Source organism: Rhea pennata, chromosome 26, assembly GCF_028389875.1.
Source record: "Rhea pennata isolate bPtePen1 chromosome 26, bPtePen1.pri, whole genome shotgun sequence".
Taxonomy (NCBI): domain Eukaryota; kingdom Metazoa; phylum Chordata; class Aves; order Rheiformes; family Rheidae; genus Rhea; species Rhea pennata.
The window spans coordinates 3399522-3425216 of NC_084688.1; the positions used below are offsets into that span (position 1 = coordinate 3399522).

The 25695-nt window shown below is 67.4% G+C and overlaps 2 protein-coding genes across 5 annotated transcripts; both read right to left on the bottom strand.

The window, feature by feature from the left end:
• Nucleotides 1-501: 501 nt before the first annotated feature.
• ATXN7L3 (ataxin 7 like 3) lies at nt 502-10906 on the bottom strand. Its single transcript, XM_062595843.1, has 13 exons — nt 10852-10906; nt 7323-7435; nt 6964-7096; nt 6144-6315; nt 5609-5706; nt 5164-5186; nt 4882-4927; nt 4503-4534; nt 4267-4335; nt 3864-3907; nt 3651-3722; nt 3163-3296; nt 502-2877 (listed from the first exon to the last, which is right to left on the bottom strand). The coding sequence occupies exons 2-13, from the start codon at nt 7371-7373 to the stop codon at nt 2729-2731; spliced, it is 1023 nt and encodes a 340-aa protein (XP_062451827.1). The 5' UTR covers nt 7374-7435; nt 10852-10906; the 3' UTR covers nt 502-2728.
• A 1090-nt stretch (nt 10907-11996) lies between these two features.
• On the bottom strand, nt 11997-25681 carry UBTF (upstream binding transcription factor). Of its 4 annotated transcripts, XM_062595472.1 has the most exons (21): nt 25455-25551; nt 23584-23759; nt 22360-22442; nt 21792-21947; nt 21329-21393; nt 20613-20733; nt 20019-20129; nt 19579-19712; nt 18777-18918; nt 18416-18457; nt 18036-18149; nt 17702-17857; nt 17209-17364; nt 17009-17119; nt 16792-16880; nt 16374-16563; nt 16127-16174; nt 15817-15885; nt 15430-15576; nt 14944-15063; nt 11997-14420 (listed from the first exon to the last, which is right to left on the bottom strand). In XM_062595472.1, exons 3-21 carry the CDS (start codon nt 22408-22410, stop codon nt 14307-14309), a joined length of 2136 nt encoding a protein of 711 aa, XP_062451456.1. In that variant the 5' UTR covers nt 22411-22442; nt 23584-23759; nt 25455-25551; the 3' UTR covers nt 11997-14306. The 4 variants fall into 4 exon arrangements, with proteins under 4 accessions (XP_062451456.1, XP_062451458.1, XP_062451457.1 ...); XM_062595474.1 differs by lacking the exon at nt 14944-15063 and having other exon boundaries at nt 22360-22437; nt 23578-23759; nt 25455-25681; XM_062595473.1 differs by lacking the exon at nt 14944-15063.
• Nucleotides 25682-25695: the final 14 nt, after the last annotated feature.

Consider the following 25695-nt stretch of genomic DNA (forward strand, 5'->3'; position numbering starts at 1 on the left):
CAGGGCCGCGGGATGCGTCCTACGGTGCCCAGGGCCCCCAGCCCGACCAGCCCCTTTCCACACCCTGCCTTCCTGGGGCTTCTTGCTCTTCTCCCCCCCCCCCTGCCAATTTGGGGTAAAAAAACCACTTTGAATCAGACCTACTGTCAGGTTCTTCGGCCCGAGTCACCAGCTGGCAGGGCGCTGCGGTTGCTGGTCCCACGCGCTGGCGCTGCCCGACCCGCCGGGCCGCGTCCTCCTGCCCCGGCCGCGCAACCAGCGCCTCGTCCGCAGGCGCGCGGACACGCGTCGCGAAGCGCCGGCACTCGGTGCCAGGCCCCAACCCAAGCTGCGGAGTCGGGGCTCAGCCCGGCTCGTGGCCGTGGGCCGAAGCTTACGGACGCGCCCAAAGGCCTCGGTGCCTCCGTGCTCCCTGATCCGTGGCCCCGTCGCAACAACCCGGGCTAACCAACGTGCCGCTGCGTCCCGCTCGGCGCCCGCACCTCAGCCGCGAGCCGGAGATACCAAGTCAAGATGCAGTTTTATTTACAGGGGCAGCCACAACCCACTAATGGGATACACAGACCTTACAACGGCTCAACTACCTGTACAGGATGGATTACGTATGCAAAAATAAGTCTCAAGCCCACGCAGTACAGTACGTCCCCACGCGACCGCTGGCGCTGGCCCTGCCGCAGGGGCGAGGACACGAACCCGGGGGGTGGGAGGGGGGCGATGGGGGGGGGGGGGGCCGGGACGCATCCAACACCGTCGCCCTCCCTGCCAGCCCCCCCCTCTTGCACCAGCCCCTTGGACCCCAAACCGTGGCCAGGAGCGGTGCATCCATCCCCGGGCCGAGGGTTGTTCCCCCCCCCCCCCCCCAAGCTGTCCGCGGTCGCCGTCCCCTCCCCAGGCGTGAAGCAGCAGTCGAAGGCCTGGGCCGGAGCGGTGCCCGCGCCGGCGGGCGCCCGGCCCCGGTGCACGCGAAGGCCAGCTACGCGCGCTGCCGGCGGGCTGGGGCGGCCACGGCGCCGCGTGGGGACCGCTGCAGCCGGGACCCGGGCCCCCGAGCAGCCCTTTTGGCAATAGCCCCCTCCCCCCACCCCCCTTCCCAAGCAATTTGGGGTCAACCCCAGCACGGTCCCAGCGGCACAGACCCACGGAGGGAGCGGGGGGGGGCCGCAGGGCTCTGCGGGGCTGCCCGTCTCCCCCCCACCCCACCATAGCAATATCCTTTAGCAGCAGTTTTAAAACAAAAGTGAATCCAGAATCGAGAGCACCATAATTTGCAAGACCCAACTAAAGAACTGGCCACGCTGCCTCCGCCGGGAGGGCGCAGACGGGGAGGGGGGCAGCTCCCCACGGACGCTACGGCCGAAGTCCGGGTGCAAGACAGCCGGGGGGGGGGGACACGCAGGGCCTGGGGCCACAAGCTGAGCAAACTCCCGACGCGGCCCCGGGTGGAAAACAGCCAGAGAGGGGGCAAAGCCAGGCTGCGAGAGGCGTGGGGCCGGGGACCCGGACGCGGCCGGAGGCAGCGGAGCGAGGGAGCAGAGGGACCAGCCCTGGTCCCAGCACGGAGGCCGCCCGGGGAGCCCCGTCCCTGCGGGCGCCCGAGCCCGGAGCCCACGGGCCACGCGAGGCGGGAGACGAACACCCAAAGGTTCCCCCCCCGCCCCGGCTCCCGCCCGCAGTGCCGGGTCCCCAGGCACACGAGGACGGGGGCACCGACCCGCCCGGGGGCCACCAGCCTGAGGACGGGCAGAGGGGAGAAACCAGCCTCGAAAGGGGGGCTGCGCCTCCCCCCGCCGCTCTACGGACCAGCTGGGGTACAGCGTGTTTTCCAGCCTAGCCAGGCACCCCCGGCAGACCGGGGTCCCCCCTTTCCCCCCAAAGGGGCTGGTTCGGGGCAGGGCCCGCCAGAGCGGCCCTCCCCAACCGCGTGCGGCCCCCGCTGCCCCCCTCGAGCAGGCCCAAACACAAAGGAAATACCCCAAAGGACGCAGCATGCAGATCCCCCCCCCCTACACCCCCCTCAAGATCCTTGGCCAGGGCGGCCGAGACGTGGGGCAAGGCCAGTGCCCGCCAGCAGCCGAATCCGGGTTTGGGGGGGGGGTCCCCACTTGTCTGGTCTGAGCGAGGAAAAGCTCCCTCGAGGCGCTCACCCCAACCTGAGCCAGCCCAGTGCACGGACTGGGGCACTGACCCCAGAGTGATAGGGCAGGAGGAAATCTGCCCCCAACGCCCACCCCACCAGCCTGGTCCCAACCCGCCCTGGAGATCTGAGCTTGCCCCAGTTCCCCCCACCCCCCAAGCTGGGCTACGGGTGCTCTGGGAGAGAGCGTGGGAGGCAGCTGCAGCCTGTTTTGGGGTAGGTGGTGCAAAGGGAAGGGGGTTTGTGCCCCCATCTCCGAGCAAGACACCCCCCCCACCCCGAGCCCTGATCAGACCCCACGTACAAAAACTACGTTACAGAATAAATAGAGGCACCAGGAGGGAGGCAGGATGGGGGAAGGGGAGGGGGGCATTAATGGGGAGGGCCACATCCAGCCCCCCCTTCCCCAGCGCCCTGCCACCCCCTGCAGCGACGGCCAAGTCCTCCATCCTCCGCGCCCCGGGTACCCGCTCGTGGCCGAGCCGCGGGGCCGCCCCAGCCGAGGTGGGAGCGGCTGCGGGGCAGGAGGGGCCGCCCCAGCCCGTGGCCATCTGTCCGTCCGTCCCGCCATCGGCGAGGCGTGCTCCGCTGCGCTCAGTTGATGTCGTCGTAGATGCTGGGGGTGTGGGGCGCAGGCGGCTTCGGCTTCTTCTTCTTGCTGGAGCCGAGCCCCGGGGCACCACTCACCAGCCCCAAGTGGGGCTTTTTCTTCTTAGTCTTGCGAGACTCCGAGTTGTTGGTACCTGGGCGGGTGGGAAGACACAGGACGCTGGGGCATGGCTGGGGCAACAGGAGCCCCCCCAGAACAGAGAGGATCCCCCTACCAGAAACCCCTGCTCAGGGATGCTTACCCCTAAACTGGGGGACACTCTCACTCAGGAATAGGGGTGACAATTACCCAGAGGGAGCTGGTTCAGGGACCAGCTTGTGCTGGGGAGACCCTGGGGGCCGGGGGCAGACAGGAGCGACCAGGCGGGTCCTCGCGCAAGGCCTTCGTGCCGCAGGGTCCATCCCGTTTAAACACTCACTTGCTTTCGAGGAGGCCGAGTCGGACGGCGAGATGTCGGAGGAGCCGTCCCACTGGAGCCGGCTCATGATGGCCTGGCTCTCGGCCACGTCGAAGCTGTCGTTCTCCACGCTGCCCTCTGCCTCGGGGAGGGACCTGAGGCAGAGGCGTTACACGTGTCCCCGAGCCTGGGGCCCGTGGTGCTGCACCCAGGGGTGCCGGCTCCCCCAGCCTCCCTGCTCGCTCATCGGTGCGAGGGAGACGCTAAGGGCTCAATCCAGCTCGCGGCCGCGAGGCCCAGGGCTGTGCTCGCAGCTGGATTGCACGTCCCGATGCCAGCCCAGCCAGATGCCCGTGCGTCTGTCCCCTCCCTGCATCCCAAATACCCCCGTAACCCCCTCCCACGATCTCTGTTCACAGCCAGGCTGTCGGCACTGGGTGACAGAGCCTCGTCCCCGTCCCCGCACTGGGACGTTGGCCCTCACGGACCCCATCTGTGTGCTCACTTACGCAGAGGGACCGAGGAGGTAAACCCGGACCGACCTCCGCTGCTCATCCGTGTGCTGGGGACACCGCAGGGACCTGCCAGAGGGGAGACAGGGCTGAGTTAAGGCATTTTTCCTCTTACCATCCCCATCTCCCATCCAGATCCAGGCACCCTAGGCAGCCCCACAAATCCCAGGTGGCACTTCCCAGCCCGAGGAAACCCCAGGAAGCTCTCACCTGGTGCACATCTTCTTGGTGTGTTCGGAGATGACCCCGCATTGCTGCGGAAAGAAGGGACGAATGAGCAGGTGGGTGAGCAGCCACACAGCCCCAGGGCTGTGCTGCACCACGCCGGCCCGAGGACACCCCACCTCCCCAGAGCTGCCCTGTCACCCTAAGAGGGACCAGCCACATCAATCAGATCTACCACCCTGGGTCACCATGGCTCTGCTGCCCAGCCAGGTGCAGGGATTTCTCCAGGCAAAGATGTATCGGAGCAAGATTTCCACACTGGAATCGCATCCCGCCTACGTGCCCTCAACCACTTCTCCTTGCCGGAGACGTCTGCCCACGGTCCGGTCCAGTGAGACCCCCGAGCCACAGCAGCGACGACTGCGAGCGGAGCCCCGGGGCCACGCACCGTGGTGAGCAGCGTCCGGAGCTCCTCGGGGCCCAGCGTCTCGTAGCTGATTCCTGCCGAGTTGCTGTACTGCGGGGCACAAAAGGCAGCGTCAGGCTGGTGCGGGAGGACAGACGCGAGCCCTCACCAGAGATCCAGACCACCACAGGTGCCAGCAGGGAGGGACACAGGAGGGGACAGCGCCCGAAGGGGACGGGGACGGGCTCCGTCTTTTCCCAGCCCCGCCGCAGGCTCACCTTGAAGGGGTCGGGGTTCCCGCTGAGCTCGCCTGGAAGAGAGGACGGGTGAGGACGGTCCCCTGCCCGCGGCCCCCGCCCCGGCCCACTGCGCCTCCGGCCCCACAGCCCGCTCCGCAGCCCCATTTCGGGGAAAGCCCCGCCCCCAAATAAGCCCCGCCCCACCACTAGTGCTCCGCCCACACCCCGCCTCCATTGCATGCCCCGCCCCCAGAGCTAGCCCCACCCACAAGTGGGCCCCCACCCAAGACCAAGCCCCACTCCCAAGTCTTCCCCCACCCGACACCAAGCCCCACCCCCAAGTGTGCCCCGCCCCCAGACACCAAGCCCCGCCCCCAGTGTGTGCCCCGCCCCCAGACACCAAGCCCCGCCCACTCACCATTCTTGTGTTTCAGGGACTTGGACCTGCGGGGCGAGTTGGGGTTCTGCAACGACAGTGGGGCCCGGTTGGGGCGAGCGAGGTGGCCCTGCCGTCGACCCCGGCAGCCTCCCGCCGCCCCCCTGCCACCGCCCTTCCCCCAGGAAGCCCCCCCAAAAGGTGGCCGCAACCTGCCCGCGAGGCGGTCGGGGCATGGCCAGGAGGAGGCCGGCACCCTCCCAGCCCCGCGCCCCAGGGCCACCACAAGGCCCACGAGCCCCACCCCGGCCCCACGCGCCTCACCTTATCTGATTTCCTCTTCTTTGCTAGGAGAGAGAAAAATTGATGTTTTTACTTTATTTGGTTGATTTAACTTCAAATGTCACAACACGAGCAGCCAGATCCACCGTTCAACTACACGGGACATCCCACGCTGCTGGGACCGCAACAGGGGACGTTCCTGTCCCCAGTGACAGTGGGAGAGAGGGGACCAGACAATCCACGGAGTTCAGGCACCGGGGGAACCAAGCTCCACGCTTAGCTGCTTTAACCCCCATATAAACACCCAGAGCAGGGGGCAGGAGGGCCACGGAGAGCTGGCCAGCCAGCAGGCCTCCACCCTTGGCATGGGGCAGGAGGGCTAGGAAACCTTTCTTTTCCCCAGCCCCGCCTCGTGCGAGGAGGTACAGGGCATCCAGGGAGCCCCCAGTGAGGCTGGTGTCCACACACCACCCCCGCATGCTCCCACCTTTCTTCTCAGAGCCATAGGACCAGTCGTTGTCATTTATATCATCGTTGTCCTCCTGGTCGCTCTCTGACTTGTTCATGTTGTTGCTGCTCGCAATCCTGCACGCAAAGGGTAGGAATGGGTGTCAGGGCCCCGGGACCCACACCCAGGATTGCCCCTGTACCCTGGGAGCTCTGCCATACCCACCCCAAACCCACTCCTGGGGATCCCAGGTCCAACCCAGGCCCAGATACAACATGGAGCTCCCCAGCCAAGGGAAGGGAGATGGAGGAGCCAGGACTCCTGGGTTTGGAGACAGAGACACACAGCCCCACAAGCAAAAGAAAGGGGGGGGGGAGCCTGGACATCTGGTTTCCACCTCAGCTCATCAAGAACAAGATGAGCTGAATCTACCTGGGTCCTCTCCTCCCAGTCCTCCGAGGAAAGACCTGACACAGACCCACAGCCCAGCTCTGAACCAGGTCACTCATTCATGCCTCAGTTTCCCCATGCAGAGGGAGGCCAAAGGAGCCCGAGACCAGTGCTCAGGGCTCACCTCCGGTTGGCGATGCGGCTGCTGTTGCGGCCCATGCCCAGGCACTTCTCCAGGTGGGGGGCGAAGCGGGACGCAGCGATACTGCGGCTGCAGTTGGGGCACACACACTCCTTGTTCTTCCACTGGTTGTAGACCTGCCCAAAGATGTCCACGCCGGGCTGGTCCACGATTTCTGGGGGAGGCACATGCGTCAGCCCAGCCCCAGGGAAGCCCCACACTTCCTGCCCCATCCCTGCTTGGATGGGACCGACGGAGCCCACCATTCCAGGTGCAAGTTAACAACCAAGATCTGCCTCTCTTGCAAATGAAACCCTGACTACAGCCCTCAGCTCCTGGGTGGTGGTGGTAAAGGGACCCTCTGGATTTCTCCAGCTCAAGCCAGAGAGACTCCTGACAGCTCTCCCCAGAGACAGGCTCCTTGGAGAGTAGAGGCCAGGGCGGAGGATCTCCTGTGAGTGCAGCACAGCCAGGAAGGTCTCTTATCTGCCCTCCTCCCCAAGCAAACGAGGCTTCCTCAGGCCAGGGCAGAACACCTGGACTGGGGCAGCTACACCAGCATTTCCAGGGTTCAGGTCACCACATCTGTTTACAAAATGGATGCCTGCATAGAGACAGAACCACCACCCCGCACACTGAATTTCCTCTGCGTTATTTCTCCCTCGTGCCAAAGTCCTCACCACCACAGATAACCAATCCCTCCATTGGCCTCTCCATGGCATTTCTGACAGCATCAGTCTTTTCTGGTTGTGACTGGGAATGGGATGTTCTCTGTCCCGCTTGCCATGGGAAACCCATTCCCCGGAACCTCCTGGGTACTCACCAAAGTCCTTCATGCTGTCGGGGTCTGTGTCGTCTAGGAAGAAGTAGCCACACTTGACCGCCCGATGGACTTCAAAGCAGAGGCCCAGGCAGGCATCTTCGACTAGGTCTGTGTAGATCTCGTGCGCAATGGCCTGGGGCAGGAGGAAACACAGAGCCGTAAGAGCCGAAGGAAGGAGGCTGAGTTAGGCCCCGAGGGGGCCGCAGATTGCTTGGCCCACGAGGCTCAACACCAGTGCAGATCAGAGCCAGAAGAAAATGGGACGGAGACCCTGGCTAGCCAGAGTGGACAACAGGCCGGGTCTGAGGGCATCCCGACTGCTGGGGAAGGCGGTAAATCCACCTCCCAGGTCCACTTACCTCCAGTTTGCTGTTATCCAGGCCAGACAAAGACATATCCTCCATTTTCATTTGCAAATGCTCGTGGAGAAGTCACGCTGAATGCACATAGCACAGGACAGGCTGGGATCTCGCTGCACAACAAGAGGCACAGATCGCGTTGGCAGATCCGGATCTGTCCGGGAGACCCCCTTCAACTTCCTCGTCTCCTCCCCCCTCCAGTTTCACTAGGAACCCCCCCTCCCCCCCGCTGCGGGCAAGGGGAAGGGGCAGGAGTCAGCCCAGCAGCTAGCAGCCGCAGGGCCCTGTGTCCCCAGGGCCGCTTGGGAGGGCCCGAGGCGGGCAGCATCGCGGAGCTGCGCAGCGAGGGGCTGCATCGCGTCCTGCACCACGTTGGTGCCCCGCTCCAGGAGCTGCAGAGCCAGGACAAGGCCACCCACCGAGGCGGTAACCGGTCGGGCCTGCCTAAACCTCGGGAGCCCAGAACCACGCCAGCCCCAAGATCCCTGCAGTATTTCCAAGCACTAACACGCAAAGCCTTGGATTAAATGCTCCAGCAATGGGGGGAAGAGGGATCCCCCACCTCATGGTTTGTGCCCCCTGCACCAACTAGCACCCCCCCCAGCTCTGCCGATCAGTGCAAACAAACCTTTGCAAGATGGGGCAAAAGTAACATGGGGGAAGGCCAAGAAGGGCCTGTGCAAGAAGCTGAGGAGCTCTGCAATTACGGGAAGCCCTTGGGGCAAAAGGAGAGGTGCCAGGGACAGCAGACCCCACAGGCCAGACGCTCCCCGGGGGATCGAGACTCCCGGGTTTCCCGCTCGGCTCGGAACAACTTCCACGAAAGCCTCTCCCCGGGAGAAACGGCCTCTCCCAAGCGCTTTCATTGAGATAAACAAGGCCTCTCCCTGCCGGCGGCCACGGCCCGTCCGGGAACGCGCCGTCCCGCCGCAGCGGGGACGGCAGAGCCGGGAACGTGCCGCGGACCCCCCACCACGGGGGCCCTTCCCCAGCGCCAGCTGCCCCGACTTGCCCGGCAGTCACCGAGGCGTCAGGGCTCCCCAGCACGCCTGGGCAGACCCCCCAGTGCAGTCTCCAGAAGGGGGGGGAGTCTGGTATGTGGGGATCCGGGTGCCCTTCCCTCCCCCCCCCCACCCCAGCACGTGCCCCAAAACGCCCAGCCAGGATGTCCCGGCCCCCCCTCCCCTCCCCTCCCCGGGGTGGGGGCCGGTGGTTTTTGCTGCATCACCTTCCCTGGAAGCAGAGAGACGGGCTGGGAGGGAGGGGACAGGGGTGAACGGGAGCCTGGGGTACCCCACGACGCACCCCCTCAGCGCAGCCCCCCAGCACGGAGGCCATCTCGGACCCAGCCACCGGCCAGAGCCTCCCTCAGCCAGGACAGCAAAAGAAGGGGGGAAAACCCCACATGAAGATACCCCGGCACAATCGCCCCCGGAGCGCGGCGCCGCTGCCAGCACCGGCGCTGGTGGGCACAGCACGAGCCCCGCAGCCCCGTCACCCCGGAGCAGGGGGCTCCAGACCCGGCCCCAGTGACGGTGGGGGAGGGGGGGACCCAGCCTCTGCCCCCCCCTCCACCACACACGCACGTTTCCGGGCCTGGGGAGGGGATTTTCTACCTCAGAGACAGAAAGAGGAAACACCAACTGGCGTCGTTTCAAACCTCTCCCCGCGCTTCCTCCCGGGCGGCCCCGGCCCCTCTCCCCCCTCCCGGCGTTGGGGGCCGCGGGCGAGGCGCCGGGGGCTCTGCCGGCCTCCCGCTGCGGGCAGCCCTCCGCGCCAGGCCTCGAGGAGCCGAACAAAAGGGCCGCAGGCACCCAGCTCGGGGCAGGGGGGCTGCGCCCTGCCGCCAGCGCCGGGGCAACGGCGGCCGGGGGCGACGACGGGGCCCCCTGCACTGAGCTGCGGTGCTTGGGCGGGGCGGGGGGAGGGTGTTCCCCAAATTGAGGGGGTGTGGAGTAGGGCTGGGGGCTACGGAGCGTCCCCTGGGCCTGGGGAGGATCCTAAAGCAGGCCTGGGGGCTAAGGGAGATCCTCCAGGTTGGAGGACCCCAAAGCAGGGCGGGGGGGGGGGGGATCCTTCAGCTCTGGGAGCACCCCAGAGCACGGATGGAGGCTGTTGGGGATCCTCTAGCACTGTGGAGGATCCCAAGCAGGGATAGGGGTCATGAGGGATCCTCTGGGACTGTGGAGGATCCCAAAGCAGGGCTGGTGGATATGAGGGATCCCCCGAGGATTGTGGAAGATCCCAGGGCAGGGCTGAGGGTCATGAGAGATCCTCTGGGACCAGGGAGGATCCCAAAGCAGGCCTGGGGTCTGTGGGGGGGATCCTCTGGGACCAGGGGGATCCCAAAGCAGGCCTGAGGTCTGTGGGGGGATCCCCCGGGACCAGGGAGGATCCCAAAGCAGGCCTGAGGTCTGTGGAGGGATCCTCTGGGACCAGGGAGGATCCCAAAGCAGGCCTGGGGTCCGTGGGGGGGATCCCCCGGGACCAGGGAGGATCCCAAAGCAGGCCTGGGGTCCGTGGGGGGATCCCCCGGGACCAGGGAGGATCCCAAAGCAGGCCTGGGGTCCGTGGGGGGATCCTCTGGGACCAGGGAGGATCCCAAAGCAGGCCTGGGGTCCGTGGGGGGATCCTCTGGGACCAGGGAGGATCCCAAAGCAGGCCTGGGGTCCGTGGGGGGATCCTCTGGGACCAGGGAGGATCCCAAAGCAGGCCTGGGGTCCGTGGGGGGGATCCCCCGGGACCAGGGAGGATCCCAAAGCAGGCCTGGGGTCCGTGGGGGGGATCCCCCGGGACCAGGGAGGATCCCAAAGCAGGCCTGGGGTCCGTGGGGGGGATCCCCCGGGACCAGGGAGGATCCCAAAGCAGGCCTGGGGTCCGTGGGGGGATCCCCCGGGACCAGAGAGGATCCCAAAGCAGGCCTGGGGTCTGTGGGGGGATCCCCCGGGACCAGAGAGGATCCCAAAGCAGGCCTGGGGTCCGTGGGGGGGATCCTCCGGGACCAGGGAGGATCCCAAAGCAGGCCTGGGGTCCGTGGGGGGGATCCTCCGGGACCAGGGAGGATCCCAAAGCAGGCCTGGGGTCCGTGGGGGGGATCCCCCGGGACCAGGGAGGATCCCAAAGCAGGCCTGGGGTCCGTGGGGGGGATCCTCTGGGACCAGGGAGGATCCCAAGCAGGCCTGGGGTCCGTGGGGGGGATCCCCCGGGACCAGGGAGGATCCCAAAGCAGGCCTGGGGTCCGTGGGGGGGATCCCCCGGGACCAGGGAGGATCCCAAGCAGGCCTGGGGGATACGGGGGATCCTTCAGGACGAGGGGATCCCCAAGCAGGCCCAGGTGGCCTGCGGGATCCCTCAGACGCGGAGGGGACCCGAGGCGGGCGCGGGCCCGCGCGGCCCGGCGCTGGGCGGGGGCCGCGGGCCCGGCGGCCGCGGGACGCAGGCGCGGGCGGGGCTGGGTGGCGGCGGCCGGCGCCGCGGGGAGGAGCAGCCCGCCCGCCCGCCCCCGCCCCTCGCTCGCTCGCTCACTCACCGGCGCGGAGGGCCCGGGGCCGGGGCCGGGGCCGGTCAGCGCCCGCCGCCGCTCCGCCGCGCGGCCCGGCCGCGGCTCGCCATGCTCGGCAGCGCCGCCCGCCGTCACCGGGCAGCGGGCGGCGCCGTGGCGGGCCGTGCCGTGCCGTGCCGTGCCGGGAGCGGGGCCGGGGCCGGGGCCGGAGCGGGGCCGCACGGAGCGGGCCGGGCCGGGCCTCGCGCACCCTCCGCCCCGGCGGCGGCGGCGGCCGAGGGGGAGGGGCGGGGCGGGGCGGCGCACCGGGGCCGCGCGCACGGCCCGCCCCCCCGCGCGCCGCCGCCAATGGGGAGCCGCCGTGCGCGCCGCCGCCAATGGGAGCGCGCCGGCGCCGCGCGGGGCCGGCTACATTGTTGGAGGGCGCCGGGCGCCGCGGGTGGGGGCGTGGCCGGGAGGCGGGGCGTGGCAGGGGGCGGGGCCTATGGGGGGCGTGGCAGGGGCGGGGCCTCCCCGCGGGGCGCCGCGGGGTCCCCCGCTCCCCGGGAGCCCCACGCGGAGTGGCCCCGCCGACTCCCCCCCCTTTTCCATGCGAGTCCCCCAGGGCTGACCCCACGGATCCCCCGTGTCCCTATGGATCCTCCAGCACTGACCCCCCCCCCGGGTCCCCCATATCCCTACGCACCCCCTACCGATCCCTATGGATCCCCCATGTCCCTAGGGATGCCCCAATAGCGATCCCCACGGATCCCCCCCCGGCGGCCCCACGAGGCCCCCCAGTATCGCTCCCTATAGACCTCCGATCACGCTCCCAGCAGCGATCCATACGGATCCCCCTAAATCCCTATATTCCCCCCGCCCCAGAGCAAAAACACTCCTCACACCGACTTTGGGTTTTTCTTTTTTCCTAAAGTTTTATTTTTTATAGTAATGACATGAGAACAGAAACATTATTTTTCACTTTAAAAAAAAAAAAAAAAAAAAAAAAAAAAAACTCAAAAAACAACAAAAAAAAGAACCGAAACCCAAGCAAACCAGGGAACTGCACAGTTCGAGGCCGGCTGGACCCAGCCTGGCCTCCAAGTCCCGCTCAGCGATACAAATTTGAAGTTGGGATTTTTTTTTTTTTTTTTGATTTTTTTCATATTTTTTTTAAACCTACAAAAACACTCTTTAAATATTAGAAAAAAAAGATGATTTTTTTTTTAATGTAATTCACAAGAACTTCCATCTAAAGGATCCCGGGTTTTTGTGGCAGTGCAAAAATGCACTCAGGTTCAATTCTCTTACAGCGCAAACGCCTTTTCCCCCAACTGTCGGCGCTGTAAGAATTTTTCATTTTTATTATTTTTTTTTAAAACAGAAAAAAAAGTATTTTTTTGTCTTTTTTTTGTACTAAAAACACATCCACTAAAACACGACGGTGCTGGGTACATTCAGCAGAAAAGGGATCGGTTTCCCCTTAGGGGACCGGGCAGGGAAATTAAAAACTGGGGAGAAAATGAAAGGAAAACCCCAAACGGAGGCTGGGGGGGGGGGAAGGGGGATGGAGACGGACGGACGGACGGACGGGGGGATGCCGGCCGGGCTTTTGTCTGCGCCCCGGTCCTGGGGGGGGGACGTGGGAGGATTGTCCGTGCGGGGGGGCACCGGGGTGAGCCCCCCCTCCGCCCCGCCGGAGCAAGCCCCAGGCTGGGCCAAAGTTTCCCCAAAGCGGCGTTTTTTGGCCCAATTCGAGGCCAGGAGGGGGAGCCTTATGGGGGGGGACAGGACCCTGGTGGTCACAGCAGCGGTTTGGGGGGGGGACCCTCAACCCACGTGCCTATGGGGGGGGGGCAGCTGGATTTGGGGTGCCATGCAGCCCCCCCCCCCGCTTTACAGCCCAAAAGCCCCAAACCTGCCGCTTTGCACTGCCCTGCGCCGAGATTTGGGTTAAAAAACAGGAAAAAAGGCTAAACAGAAACATGGGAGAAAAAAATGCCCCAGGTTCCCCCTCCCCATCACCCGGGGAGGGGGCACATTTCTACCCCCATCCCCTTTCCGGGGCTTGGGTGGGGGGGGAGGATCAGGCCCCCCAAATCTGCGCCCCCTGGGATTGCTGGTGCTTGCGTTGGCTTAAAAAGGGGGGGCCCCCCGCCACCCCCCCGGGCCCCGTCCCGGCAGGCGGGGAGGGGGCTCGAACCTCCAAAATCAACCCAAACCGCACCAATATTTACAGCCTGGCTGGGGGGGGGGTCCCATAGTTATGTCCCCCCCAAAAAGCGCAGCCCCCGGGGGGGGGGGGGAGGAGTTCTGGGGGGGCCGAGAGAGGAGCAGCTTTGCCGGGGGAGGGGTTGGAGGGGGGGGAACAGAGATGGAAGGAGGGGAAAAATCCAAAATTAAAGGAAAAAAAAGGAAGTGGGAGGAGAAAGAAGGGGAAAAATAAAATAAAAAGATGGATATTTCTTGTTTTATAAAAAGGAAAAAAAAAGAATAAAATAAAATACAACGGCACAACAACCACCGACAACACAGACAGTCGCTCCCGGCAGCCCCCCCGCTCCCCCCTCCCTCCCCGCCCCCAAATATTGGTCACACCGAGCAGGTACGGGAGGGGGCCGGAGCTGGGTGCCCCCCCCCTCCACGTGCGTTCCCCCCCCCCAACACTCGCACACTCGCTTGCACACACACGTGCCCCGGCCCCCCTCCCCGCCGGCCCCCCCGCCGGCCGGTAACAGTTCGCTCCTAAGTGCCGAGGATGCGGAGACGTCCCGGAGCTCCCGCTGCAGCTCCCACGCTGTCCGGGGGGGGGGGGGGGGCATATTGGGGGCGGGGGGGGGGGGGGCGATCCCAGCCCCTTCCCGGCTCCGGCTCCAGCAAAGCCGCAAGGTTGGAGGGGGGAGGAAAGGGGGCAGGAAGGGGAAACGCGAGAGCGGCCCAACGGCTGAGTCCTGAGCAACTCGGCTCACGTGCCGGCGGAGGGGGGGGACGGGGGGGGTCCTGCAGGGTTTTTTTTTTCCCCATTCATGGGGTGTTAAAAAAAAAAAAAAAAGGAGGGGAGGGGATTTTTTTTTTTGTTGTTTTTCTTTTCTTTCTAGAAAGTCCAGAGCTGGTAGCGAGGTGGGGGGGGGGGGCGTGTGAGGGGCGAAAAGGCAAAAAAAAAAAAAGGGGGGGGGGGAGGGAGCCTCCAAAAAAAGAAGGAGCAAAAGAAACGGCTTTGCCTCCCCTGCCATGGGGCCCCCCGAACGCCCCCGGCCCCCCCCCCCCCCGGGCCGCGAGCTTGGCCCCGGGGCCGCAGCGCCCTTCCTCCGGCCGGGCTCGAGGAGGAAGAGGAAGATTGGGCGGGGGGGGGGCGGTGGAAACAGGACCGAAACCGAGGAGGAAAAAAACAAAAAAAAACAAAAAAAAACCAAAAACCACCTCTTCGCCCCCTTCTCCCCCGAAAAAGCCCCGACGTTCCTACGAGCCGGGCCGGGGCAGGGCGCGGGGGGGGGACACGCGGCTCAGTTGGAGTCGGAGTCGGAGGAGTCTCCCGAGGAGGAGGAGGAGCTGCTGCTGCCCTCCGAGTCGTTGTCGTCCTCGTCGTCCTCGTCGTCCTCGTCCTCGTCCTCGTCGTTCTGCGGGAGGGGACACACGGCGGGGGGGCGCTTTGGCGGCGGGGGCGGCTTGGCGGACCCTTCCCCGCCCCCCCTTCCTTTTTTCCACCCCTCCCACCCCCCAAAAAAAAATATATATAAAAATAAAAATAACAGCGGAGGAGCCGAGCGGAGGCGCCGCTGCGGGGCCGCGAGCGAGTTTGTCGGTGCTCAGCGCGGCGGGCGGGCGGGGGGGGCGGTTGGGGCTGGGGGGGGGCAGCAAAGTGGGGGCTGGTGGGGGAGCGGTGGAAAAGAGGGGGGGGATTGGGGATGGGGGGCGGGCGGCCGGGGACACCCTAACCCTCACCTCTGCGGCTGCCTCGCCACGCGATCCGGGGTGGGTGGGTGGGTGGGGGGGGCAGCAGGCAGGGCGCCCGACCCGCCTCCGTGCCTCAGTTTCCCCCCCCCAAAGCCGAAGCCGAAGCCAGGGGGGGGGGGGTGGTGGTGGTGGTTAGAGGCCGGGAGCCGGGACGGACGGACGCCCGCCGGGGCGGCAACACCTCACCTGTCCGGTGGCGAGCACAAGGCACGGACACGGTTTCTGGCCCCAGCGCCATCCAGCAAACTCTGGTTTCAGTGGCACCGGTGTAAAGCTTTGACTCTGGTGACTTACTCGGCATTCACACTGGCGCAAACGGAGCCGAGACCAGACTCAGTATCTCCACCAGGAAAAAGACAGGAGATGTCTCTCTGCTCGCTGGGGCTCGGCGCAACCCGCCCCTCTGCGCCCCCAGGGCTGCTCCTGCTCCGCGGGGACTTGGGGGGGGGGGGGGGGCGGGGACAGGGACGGACGGACGGATGGACGGGGAGGGGGACGCCCGGCCCCCCCGCCCCGGGACGCTGCCCTAGCCGAGCCCCCGGCCGAGGGGAGCCCCGGGGTGGCCTCGCCGCGGCCCCCCACCCACCCACCCACCATCGCTTACCCCCCTGCCCCACATCCCTGCTGCTGCCCCCCCCCCCCCGCCGTGCTGTCCCCCCGCCGCCGCCTCACCTCGTCCCCGTCCTCGCTCTCCTCCTCGCTGCTGGACTCGGACGAGTCGGCGCCTTCCTCCGACGAGTCGCCGTTGTCGTCGTCGTCCTCGTCGTCTTCGTCGTCGTCCTCCTCCTCCTCTTCCTCGTCGTCGTCGTCTTCCGACTCCTGCGGGGCCGCGCCGGGGGCGGTGGGTGGGGGCCACGGGATCCGGCACCCGCCGTGGGGACCCCGGCACCCGCCATGGGGACCCCCCCCACGCGCTGGGCGCCCCCCCCAAGCCACTCCGGTTTATTATCGGGGGGAAGGGGGGAGGCTGCCGGAAGCGCCAGGGGTCTGGGCACAGAGGGGACCCCCTTCCCCCCCCCCGCCCCCACCGAAACCCCCCACCCAAGGGCGCCGACTCACCGACTTGGATTGCATCGTCGGCTTCATCTTCGGGTTGGGGCCCCGCATCTTGCCCATGCTCTTGCGTTTCTGCAGGGGGGCAGGCGAGGCGAAAGCGTTCGGAGCGGCACCGCTGCTGCTCGGACCCCCCCACCCCCCACCCCACGCCGAGGAAGACCCCCTAGCCCAGCCCCTACGGTGGTGGGGGGTGAATCGCCCCGGGGGGGGGGGGCTCCGCGAGCCCAGCGCGACCCCCCATCCTGCCCGTGCATGGTCACCCCATCCCGTGTCCCCCCCCCCCCCCCCCCCCCGGGGGCCGGCGGATACTCACGTTGGAAGTGTGCTCCTTGTAGGCGGCCCGCTCCTGGGGCGACAGGCTCTGCGGGGACGGAGCAGGCGGTGAGGCCGCGGCGAGCGCCGAGGACCGGGGCCCGCCCCCCCACCAGCTCGAGCCCCTTCCCCGCTCACAGACCGATTCCTCCCCCCCCCCCCCCAAAAAAAAAAAAAAAAAAAAAAAAAAAAAAAATTCCCACTGCCGAATCCCGACTGGGGGCAGAACCCAGGCGCGGAGACCTCACCTTGAGCCAGATGTCGAGGTGCACCTTGTACTGCTTCTGCTGCTCCTCCGCCAGCTTCTTGTAGTGGTCCTTCTGGCCCTGGGAGATGCGCTGCCAGCGGCTGCCGATCTCCACCATCCGCTCCTTCAGCGGCAGGTGGTTCAGCTCCCCGTTCGAGAGCAGCTCCTGGGAGAATTTCTGGTAACCGTTCCTGCAAGCGAGGCGGGGAAGGGGTGGCGGTGGTGGTGGCGGCGGCGGCGGCGGCGGCGGCGGGGGAGGACACGCAGGCGGGCGCACGCGGAGCGGCTCGGTCGTCCCTCCGCGGAGCCGCCCCCCCCCCCCCCCCAAGTTCTCCCCACGGCTGCACCGGGGGGCTTCCGTGCCGCCCCCCCCCCCCGACACCCCCCCAACCCCGCTCGGCGACCGCCCCGCCGCTCACATGGGGGGTTTCTTCGGCTCTCCCTGGAACTTCATCTTCTTGGCGGAGTTGGTGGAGCACGGCGGCGCCCGCATCTCGCTCAGCTCCCTCTGGGCCGGGAGGACAAGGAGGGCGTCAGGGAGCCGGGGGGGGGGCAGCGCCGGGCGCGCAGAGGACGGCGTGGGGTGGGCTGGGGGGGGGGGGGAGGGGGACACGCCGCCGCGGGCCGGCGACCCACCTCGTATCGCTTCTGATCCTCCGCCGCTTTCTTGATCCACATCAGCTTCTCCTTCTTCTCCATGTTGTTCCAAGTGGCCTCCATGGCCTTCAGCGCCTTGCCCCGGTCGTTCTGCGGCGCGGAGACCCGCGGCGCCCCGTGAGCCGCCGGCCGGGCCGCCGCGGGGCCGCCCCCGGCTCCCCGCCCGGCCCGCCGCTCACCTTGAAACGAGCCAGGTAGTCTCCGATGACGCTCTGCTGCCAGATCTCCTCGGCCGTCTTGGGGGACTCGGGCAGCTTCCCGCGCTCCTCCTTATCCGAGCCGTGCTTCTTCTCCGACTGCGCCTTCAGAGCCGCCTCCCGCGCTTTGTACTTGGCCTGCGGGCGAGCGCGGGGCCGGGATGAGGGGGTGGCCAAGACCCCCCCCCTAAAACCCCCGGTGGGGTCCGGCACGGGGACACGGGCTGCGGACCTGGCACCCCCCCGACCAAGCCTCTCCGGACGCCCCGCCGCGCCGGGAAAACCCTCGAAAGCCCCCAAACCGGAGCGCCCCCCCTCCCCGCCGAGGTTTCTCGTCGCGCTCCCGGGGTTCGAGGCGCCAGGTCGCGCACGCGATGGGGACGGGGTGCAGCCGGGTCTCCCCCCCGCCCCGGGGCGAGCAAAGCGGGGTCCCCGGGGCAGGGCGGCGCGGACGGGGCCGCGGGACGGCGACAACCTTCTTCTTCTCGGAGAGGTCGTTCCACATGCGGGCCAGGAGCCGGGTCAGCTCGCTCTCCGACAGCTCCGGCCGCTCCTCCTGCAGCTGCTTCCGCTTCTCCTCCGAGAAGATGAACATGGCGGAGATGGGCCGCTTGGGCTTCTCCGAGCTGGCCTGCGGGAGCGACACGGGGCCGTGGGGCAACGCTCCCGCCGACGGCCCCCGATCCCGGGAAAAACGCGACGGGAGCACCCTCACTCGGCCCCGGGCATCCGGAGACGCCGCGGCCCCATCCCGCGCCTCCTCCGGCGGGCTCTGCCCCGTCTCTCCGGCCGCCCGCGGCCCCTCTCACCTTGCCGGTCTCCGGGGAGGATTTTTTGGACGCGGGACTCGTCGCCCCTTTCCGGTTGCTGCCCAGCATCTTCTCCTCGCCCAGCACCCGCTGCTGCTCCTCCTCGGGCAGGCTCTGGGCGGCACAGGACGGGGGGGACGGGTTAGACGGCTCCGCGCCCCCCGGCTAGCGGGGCTTTACCGCGAGCGGCCCCGCTCCCCCCCCCCCCGTCTCCTCCCGCCGACGTCCCGTTCCCCGGGGGGGAGGCACAAGACCCTGCCTGGGCACGCAGCACCCACAGCTGGGTGCGTCCCTCCCTCCCTCCCCCTCCCCACGGTTTTGGGGGGAGCAGAACGGGGCAGCCACAGCGTGTGTCCGCCCCCCACCCCGGCCCTGCTCACCTCCAGGAAGCGCAGCAGCTCAATCTCGTAGTCTTTCTTTTTCTGGGGGAAACGGAGAGCTCTGGTTACACGGAGAACCCCCCACCCTGCCGCCGGCTGGGACCTGACCCGGCCTCGGCCCCCTGGGCAGCAGCACCCTCCTCCCCCCGGAGTGTCGGCTGGACCCACGTGCAGCGGTGACGGAGGCAACCAGGGACCCCACGGACGCTGGTGACCGAGACACTGAGAACTGGCACCGGGGAAGGGTCGGGAGCTCGTTCCCAGCGGGATTGCTAGCCCAGGTCCTCTCGTCCGCTCCCCCCTACCCACTGCGCGGGTGGCACCCATCTGTCCGTCTGTCCGTCCATCCTCAGTCGCTCACCTGATCACACTTTTTGTGGTACGCGTCCTTTTCCTTCTGGGAGAGCAGTTTCCACTGCTGGCTGCACAGCACCATCCGCTCGGTGCTGGGCACGTCTTTCATGTTGGCCATCAGCTCTGCACAGTACAGGGAGTAGCTATTCCTGCAAGCGACCGAGGGAGCCGGCATTAGGGACAACCTGCTCCCCGCACACCCCTCCGCGGAGCTGTCTGGGTGCTCGCAGCCCACCGCGGTCTCCAGGGCCCTCTCCTGCCCTCCGAGTTACACCAGGCGGTGAGGCACCACACCACGCTCCAGAGATGGCTGCATTTCAGGGAAGCAAATGCCAACGTCCTTGGATTACCCCCAACGCCGGAGCACACAGCGTCACCATAAACCTTGCTCAGATTTTCTACAATCGGGTATTTAAGGATGGAATCAACATGGTCATTGCCAGCCCATGCCCACGGTCCCAGCTACAGTGCTCCTGGGGCCCTCAAAACCAGAAACCCCTCCAGTTTCTTCCTTAGGAAGAACCAGCATCTACTTGAGCTTGCCAAGAGCCTGGAGCAATAGCTTGGAGAGGGACGCATCCCTCCACCTGAACGGCGAGGGACAGCAGGACACTTCTTCTCTGGAGACAATCGAAACCCACCTGGAGGCAATCCTGCGCAACGTGCTCTAGGTGACCCTGCTTGAGCAGGGGGTTGGACTAGATGATCTCCAGAGGTCCCTTCCAACCTCAACCACTCTGCGACACGCTAGGGCCACACAGCACCCTGCATCCCCACTACTACCACCACCATCACGGGACAGGACTCACGGAGGAGGCTTGGTGGGTCGTCCGTCAAACTTGTCCTTGAGCTGGCGCTCAGCCTTGGTGAGGGTGGAGCGAGTGATGCCCTCCTCGCTGAGGTTCAGCTCGGGGTGCTTCTGGATGTAGTCACGCATGATCTCCTACAAAGGATGGAGAAGCGGTCAGGAGAGGGGCTCCGGTCCCCGCCTGGCTGGGGGTCGGAGGAGGAGGAAAGAGAAGCCAACCATTGCCCTAACGAGCTCCCTGGGGGAGCTTCTCCCTGCCCCGAACGTCGCTGGAGGAGGCAGGGCTCAGACTCGCTAGGGACCTGCAGGGATCTGCCTGAAGCCCCATGCTGCCTATCGGGAAGGGTGGGCTAGCGGCCGGAGCCGTTGGGCCGGGCGGCTAGCGGCTCAGAGTGAACGTGGGGGCGAGTGTGGAGGGGAACGGGTGAGGCTGGTCCCTACCTCGTACTCCTTCCGCTGTTCCAGGGCCTTATGAATCCATTTCAGCCTCTTTTTATCCGAGAGTTGAGACCACTGCTTGCCCAGCGACTCTTTCACCTCCTTCGTGGTGGCCTGAAAACCCAAGCCAGAGGTGAGGGCAGATGGGTAAAATCCAAAAAAAAGAAGAGGGGTGGAGGGGGGGGGAAAAAAAGGGCAAAAATAACGGGGTCCACCTGCCCCGGCGGCGCCCGCTGGGGCCGCGGAGGGGGGGCCGCGAGCCGAGCTCGCGGCGGGGAAGGGGGTGCGTGCGAGTGGGGGGCATGGCCGGAGGTGGGTGCCTGTGCTGGAAATCCTTGCTGCCCTGACTCGTGCGAAAGGCTGTGGTCACCCCTTCGACTGCAGGCCAAAAAATGGGGGTCTAGAGCCCCCAGAGCCTCTTCCAGGTGTGCAGAGCCCCCTCCTTACCTCCGTCCGGGCTGCTGGGAGCTCCTACGGCGTCTTCCAGCCCGTCCCCCCTAAATTGCTTCTCTCGTTTCCCCCTCCTCTCCCCCCAGCAGCGGGGTACAGGACCCCTCATCACTCACGCTCACACGCACTCCCACCCACCGTACTCACATCTGGACGCACTTTCAAGTAGATCTTCTTCTCGTGGTTGTACCACAGCTGCTGGGGGGTCTTGGGTTTTTCGGGGACGTCTGATTTCTTGGCGTTCTGGATGAGGTCCGGGTGATCTTCCCTTTACCCGGCAGGGAAGGGCGAGCGTTACGGAGGTCGCGGTGGAGGGAGCGCACCCCCTACGCCTCCCCGCCGAGGGACGGCTGCGCCCGCGGGGCTGAGCCTCCGTGGGGGCTCCTCCGGCACAGAGGGGTCCCCGCGAGGAGCGGGAGGGTTTTTGGAGAGACGGAGGGCTGAGCTTCGCGGGGAGCGTAAGGGACGAGCGTCCCCTTAGACGCAGCGCGTCCCCGGACCAGCTACCGCCGCTGGGATCGCCGGGAACCACCCGGCCCGCCGCGACCGGGCTCCAAGGGCAGGTTTGGGGCAAACGGAGCGGTCGCTGGAGCGTTCAGCAACGCCGGTCCCTGCGCCCGCCTTGCAAGCGCCCGCGCGCAGAGCGCAGCCGGTCTCTGCCCCTCGCCGGCCTGGCCGAGCCTGCCGGCCGGCGGGCCCTTTGCACGCGCCTTTCCCGCGCTCTCCTTTCGGTCCCCCCCCCCCCCGACCCTTTCCCACCTGCTGTTAACCCGCCCACGGCCCGTCCCGTCGGGGCTGCCCCCGCGGGGCGCGGGCAGGCCGGCTCGGCCTCGGAGGGGAGACGCGGCGCGCCGCCCGCTCACCTGAACCTCGCCAGGTTCCTCTCGAACTCCTGCTTCTCTCGCTGGAAGTCCTGGATGTATTTCATCTGGGGGCGGAGAGGGACGTTAGCATCGGGGAACGGGCAGGCGGACGCGGCCCCCGCCGCCCCCGCCGGGGACCGAGGGCTCGTGACAGCCTTGGGCAAGGGGGCACAGCGGGACCTTCGCTGCTGGGGCTAAGCCAGCGCAGGCCGAGAAGAGCCGGGGGGGTCCGCAGGGGCACCCGCCCGGCTGCCCCCGGGGAGACGGGGCAGCCCCCGCCGCGGGGTGCATGGAGGGCACAGCCCCGAGGCCACCGCCCGGACGAACGGACAGACCCGGCCCGGAGCAGCACCGAAGCCTGGGAGGCAGAGACCGGGCTCTGCTGGTTTTACTGGGAGAGCTGGGCGCGCAGAGGGCGCGCGGGGAGGGGGGCACGCCGAGGCCTCCTAACCCCGCTCCGTACCTTCTTCTTCTCAGGAAGCTCCTTGTATTTCTTGGACAGGATCTTGGTGAGATCCAGGTTGCTCATTTCGGGGTGAAGCTTGGCGTATTTGGCCCGCTTCTCCATGAAGAAGCGGAAGTAGGGAGTCAGGGGCTTCTTGGGGAAGTCGGGGTGTTTCTGGGGAGACAGCGCGGCGGCAGAGGCTGAGCCGGGATGAGGACGGCGGGAGGAAGGCCACGTGCCCCCTACCCCCCCCCCCCGGTGCCAGGGACGGCATCGGCCGCCCCCCAAGGCCACCCCGCCGCGGCCGCTGCTCCCCCCGCCCGCGGCACAGAACGGCTCTGCCCGGCTCGCAGCCCCCGGCACCGATCTTGGACGCGGGCTGGCGGCATACGAAACGCATCCTGCGCTTGGCACGGGCCCAGCGCCCGCGGCGCGCCGGCCCGTCATGGGGATTAGCTGGCGGCCGGGTGCCAGGCGAGCCCGGCGGAGGGGCCCGCAGCCCCCGTCCCGACGCCCGTCCCGGCGAACGAGGGGTCCCCCCGTCCCTGCGCGGCGCCCGACCCCGATCCCTGCCTTGCTGGCCTACCTTGAGCTTTTTGCCCTTGTAAGGGTTCTTGACGTGCTCTTCGGCGTCCATAATGAGCTCCGTTAGGTCCGAAACTTCCTCACCTGCAGGATTAAGGAAGGGCCGCAAGGGGTGAGCGCAGCGGGCGCCGGGGAGCGGGCAGCTGCACGGGCGGCGCGGAGCCACGCGCGGCGCGGCCGAGCCCAACACCGCCATGCGGCAACTCGCACCGGCGCTCGGGTGCCGCTGCCTCTGCGCGGCGAGGTGAAGCAGTGCAGGGCACGTTGCAGCAGTGTGGGGCACCCTGCAGCGCCATGGGGCACCTTGCAGGGGCACCTTGCAGGGCTGTGGGGCACCTTGCAGCAGCGCGGGGCAGCGGCACCTTGCAGGGCTGTGGGGCACCCTGCAGCGGCACCTTGCAGGGCTGTGGGGCACCTTGCAGCAGCACATTGCAGGGCTGTGGGGCACCTTGCAGGGCTGTGGGGCACCTTGCAGCAGCACCTTGCAGGGGCACCCTGCAGCACCATAGGGCACCTTGCAGCGGCACCTTGCAGGGCCGTGGGGCACCTTGCAGTGGCACCTTGCAGCAGTACCTTGCAGCAGCACTTTGCAGCGCCATGGGGCACCTTGCAGCGGCACATTGCAGCAGCACCTTGCAGGGCTGTGGGGCACCTTGCAGCAGCACATTGCAGGGCTGTGGGGCACCTTGCAGCTGCACATTGCAGCAGTACATTGCAGGGCTGTGGGGCACCTTGCAGCAGCACTTTGCAGCGCCATGGGGCACCTTGCAGCGGCACATTGCAGCAGCACCTTGCAGGGCTGTGGGGCACCTTGCAGCAGCACATTGCAGGGCTGTGGGGCACCTTGCAGCAGCACTTTGCAGTGGCACATTGCAGCAGCACCTTGCAGGGCTGTGGGGCACCTTGCAGCAGCACTTTGCAGCGCCATGGGGCACCTTGCAGGGGCACATTGCAGCAGCACCTTGCAGGGCTGTGGGGCACCTTGCAGCAGCACTTTGCAGAGCCATGGGGCACCTTGCAGGGGCATCTTGCAGCAGCACCGTGCAGCGCTGTGCGGCACCTCGCAGTGGCGCGGGGCAGCAGGACGCTCTCGGCACTAAGGGCTAAGACTCAGCTGCAGGCTATCCGGACAGGCCCGGGAGGTCGCCGGCACGCTCGGTCGGGCCTCGTGGTGACCCCTCGGGCACCACGACGCCGTTGGTACCCCGGAGGCGAGCGCGGTTACCTCGTTGGAAATCTCCATCCACTTCATCTTGCACATCTCCCCCGAGAAGTCCTTGAAAGCCACTTTCTCCCAGTCCAGGTGGGACTCGGTGGTTTTGAACTTGCTCCCGTCGTTGGAAGGCAGGTTGTTCTTCATGCACTCCAGCAGAGTCAGCATGTCCTCCTGAGACCAGCGGTCTGAGCGGCAAAGACGCGGGCTGAGCAGCGGCGAGCGGGCGACCGACCGACCGTCCCGGCGAGCCGCAGGAGCGGCGGCTCCGCGCGCCGGCTCTGCGCCAGCCAGCCCGGGACCCGCGACCGCCGCCTGCTTCCCCGCGGAGCGCCGCGACACGGGCACTACAGCTCCCAGCGTGCAGCTCCGCCGGCCGGACCGCGCGCCGGGACACGTAATCTCCGCACGAGATTAAAGATCAAAGGGATGCGGCTGCTCCCATCGCCCCGGAGCAACTTTCTACAGGCCAAACGATCCGGGCGAAGCTGGGAGAGCCGCTCGGCGCAAACCAGAGAGACTCGTTCGTGCCAGCGTGCCATCAGATAAGGCATCGGCGACGCCGCGGCTCCCTCCGCGCCCGAGCCAAGCCCTCTCGGAGGGGATGCGAGCGAGGGAGGTCAACGGGAGAATCCGCTTTCTGAGCGGGGGGGGGGAAAAAAAAAACATGCCCAGGGCGATGGGAAAACCGCCAGCTTCCTTAAACCCGGAGAGCCGGCCAGCGCCTGGGACGCGGGTCCGCGCTGACCTCTGCCAAGGTTGGAGCCGAGGGACCCGCGGGCACCCGCCGCCGAGCGCCCCGGCCCCGCCGATGCCAAACCCCTCCGGGGCGGGCCCGGCGCGCCGCTCCGGGGGGGCCTTTGCCGGGAAAAGGGAGGCTGCGCCGCGGCCCCACCGTCCCAGCCCGCGGCGAAGCCTCTCCGCAGCCCGAAGGACGGACGCGGCAGAGGAGGAGGCTTCCTCCGGCTCCCGACGCGCCTCCCGCCGTCTCCCGCCCGGGATCCGGCCCTGGCGTGGGAGCGGCGCCGCCGCGGAGCGGGAGGGACACGGGAAACGTCCCGGAGTCGGCCCGCGAAGGCGAACGGGGCGGTCGGCGCCTGATTTATCCCAGGCTCTCCCGGCACCGGCTGGGCCGGGGCTATATTAGGAAAGCTGCCCCGGTGTAATTAAATCCACCCAAAGACCCAGCGAAGGACGTGAGCCGCGGCCGGGGGGGGGGGGGGGGGAAGCGCGGAGGGACGGAGCCGGAAGGCGCGTGGGGGGGTTCGGGGCCGAGCCCCCGGCACCTGCCCGCGCCGGCGCAGAGCCGAGGGGGCCGGGACGGAGGAGTGGGACCGGGCGGCCCCATAAACGCCCCTTTTCCTTTTTTTTTTTTTTTTTTCTTCTACTTTTCAATTAAAAAAAAAAAAAATCCGAACCTCTGATGTCATCCCGGGGTCTGGAAGCCGGAGGCCCAAGGTAACGGCTCGGCTTTTAATTCAGCCCAGATGTGAGTGGCGGCGGCGGCGGCAGCTCCGGCGAGCGCAGCACCTCTTTGCGCCGGCCCCGGGCCGCGCTCGGCGCCCGAGCCAAGGCGGCAGGCAGCGCCCCGCGGGGCCGGCCCCACGGCCCGCCGAGGGGCTGGGGGGGGGGGGGGGGTAGCAGCGCCGCCGCGCCGCAGGGCGAATCCTTCCCCCCGCCCCGGCGCGCTCGCCGGAGCCCGCGCGGATTCCCCGCTCCCCGGGGGCCGGAGCGCAGGGCTCTTCCCTGAGGTTTTTAAAACGTGGCATTTGCTGCAAAGAGGCGTTTCAGGAGGCTCCCGCGGGCCGGCGGCGCGGCGCGGGCGTCGAGGGGAGCGCGGCGCGGGCGTCGAGGGGAGCGCGGCGCCGCCGGGCCGCTCTCACCTTGGTTTTTGGGAGCTGTCATTTCCAAGTCCGTAGGGCACTCGGCTTCTCCGTTCATCCTCCACCCGCCTGACGCCAGGACAAGCCCCTCCGGGTCCCTCTCCGGCTCTGCCTTAGCTCAAGGGCTCGCGGCTCTGCAAGCGGAGGGAGAGCGGCGCTAGGGAGCCCGGCCGCCGGGCACGGGGGCCCAGGAGTCCGGGCACCCCCCAACCCCGCACCCCCCCTCGTGCTCCTGCTGGGC

Bases quoted from the DNA above. Each gene is read 5' to 3' on its own strand.
- UBTF (XM_062595474.1), bottom strand. From the start codon at position 25,512: ATGAACGGAGAAGCCGAGTGCCCTACGGACTTGGAAATGACAGCTCCC. The intron at 23,760-25,454 runs GTGAGAGCGGCC...TTTGCCGCTCAG, and splicing joins GACAGCTCCCAAAAACCAAG to ACCGCTGGTCTCAGGAGGAC. The intron at 15,886-16,126 runs GTGAGTATCCGC...GCCCCCCTGCAG, and splicing joins ACAAGGAGCACACTTCCAAC to AAACGCAAGAGCATGGGCAA.
- ATXN7L3 (XM_062595843.1), bottom strand. From the start codon at position 7,373: ATGAAAATGGAGGATATGTCTTTGTCTGGCCTGGATAACAGCAAACTG. The intron at 6,316-6,963 runs GTGAGTACCCAG...TGCCTCCCCCAG, and splicing joins CGACAGCATGAAGGACTTTG to AAATCGTGGACCAGCCCGGC. The intron at 2,878-3,162 runs GTGAGTGTTTAA...CCACCCGCCCAG, and splicing joins CTCGGCCTCCTCGAAAGCAA to GTACCAACAACTCGGAGTCT.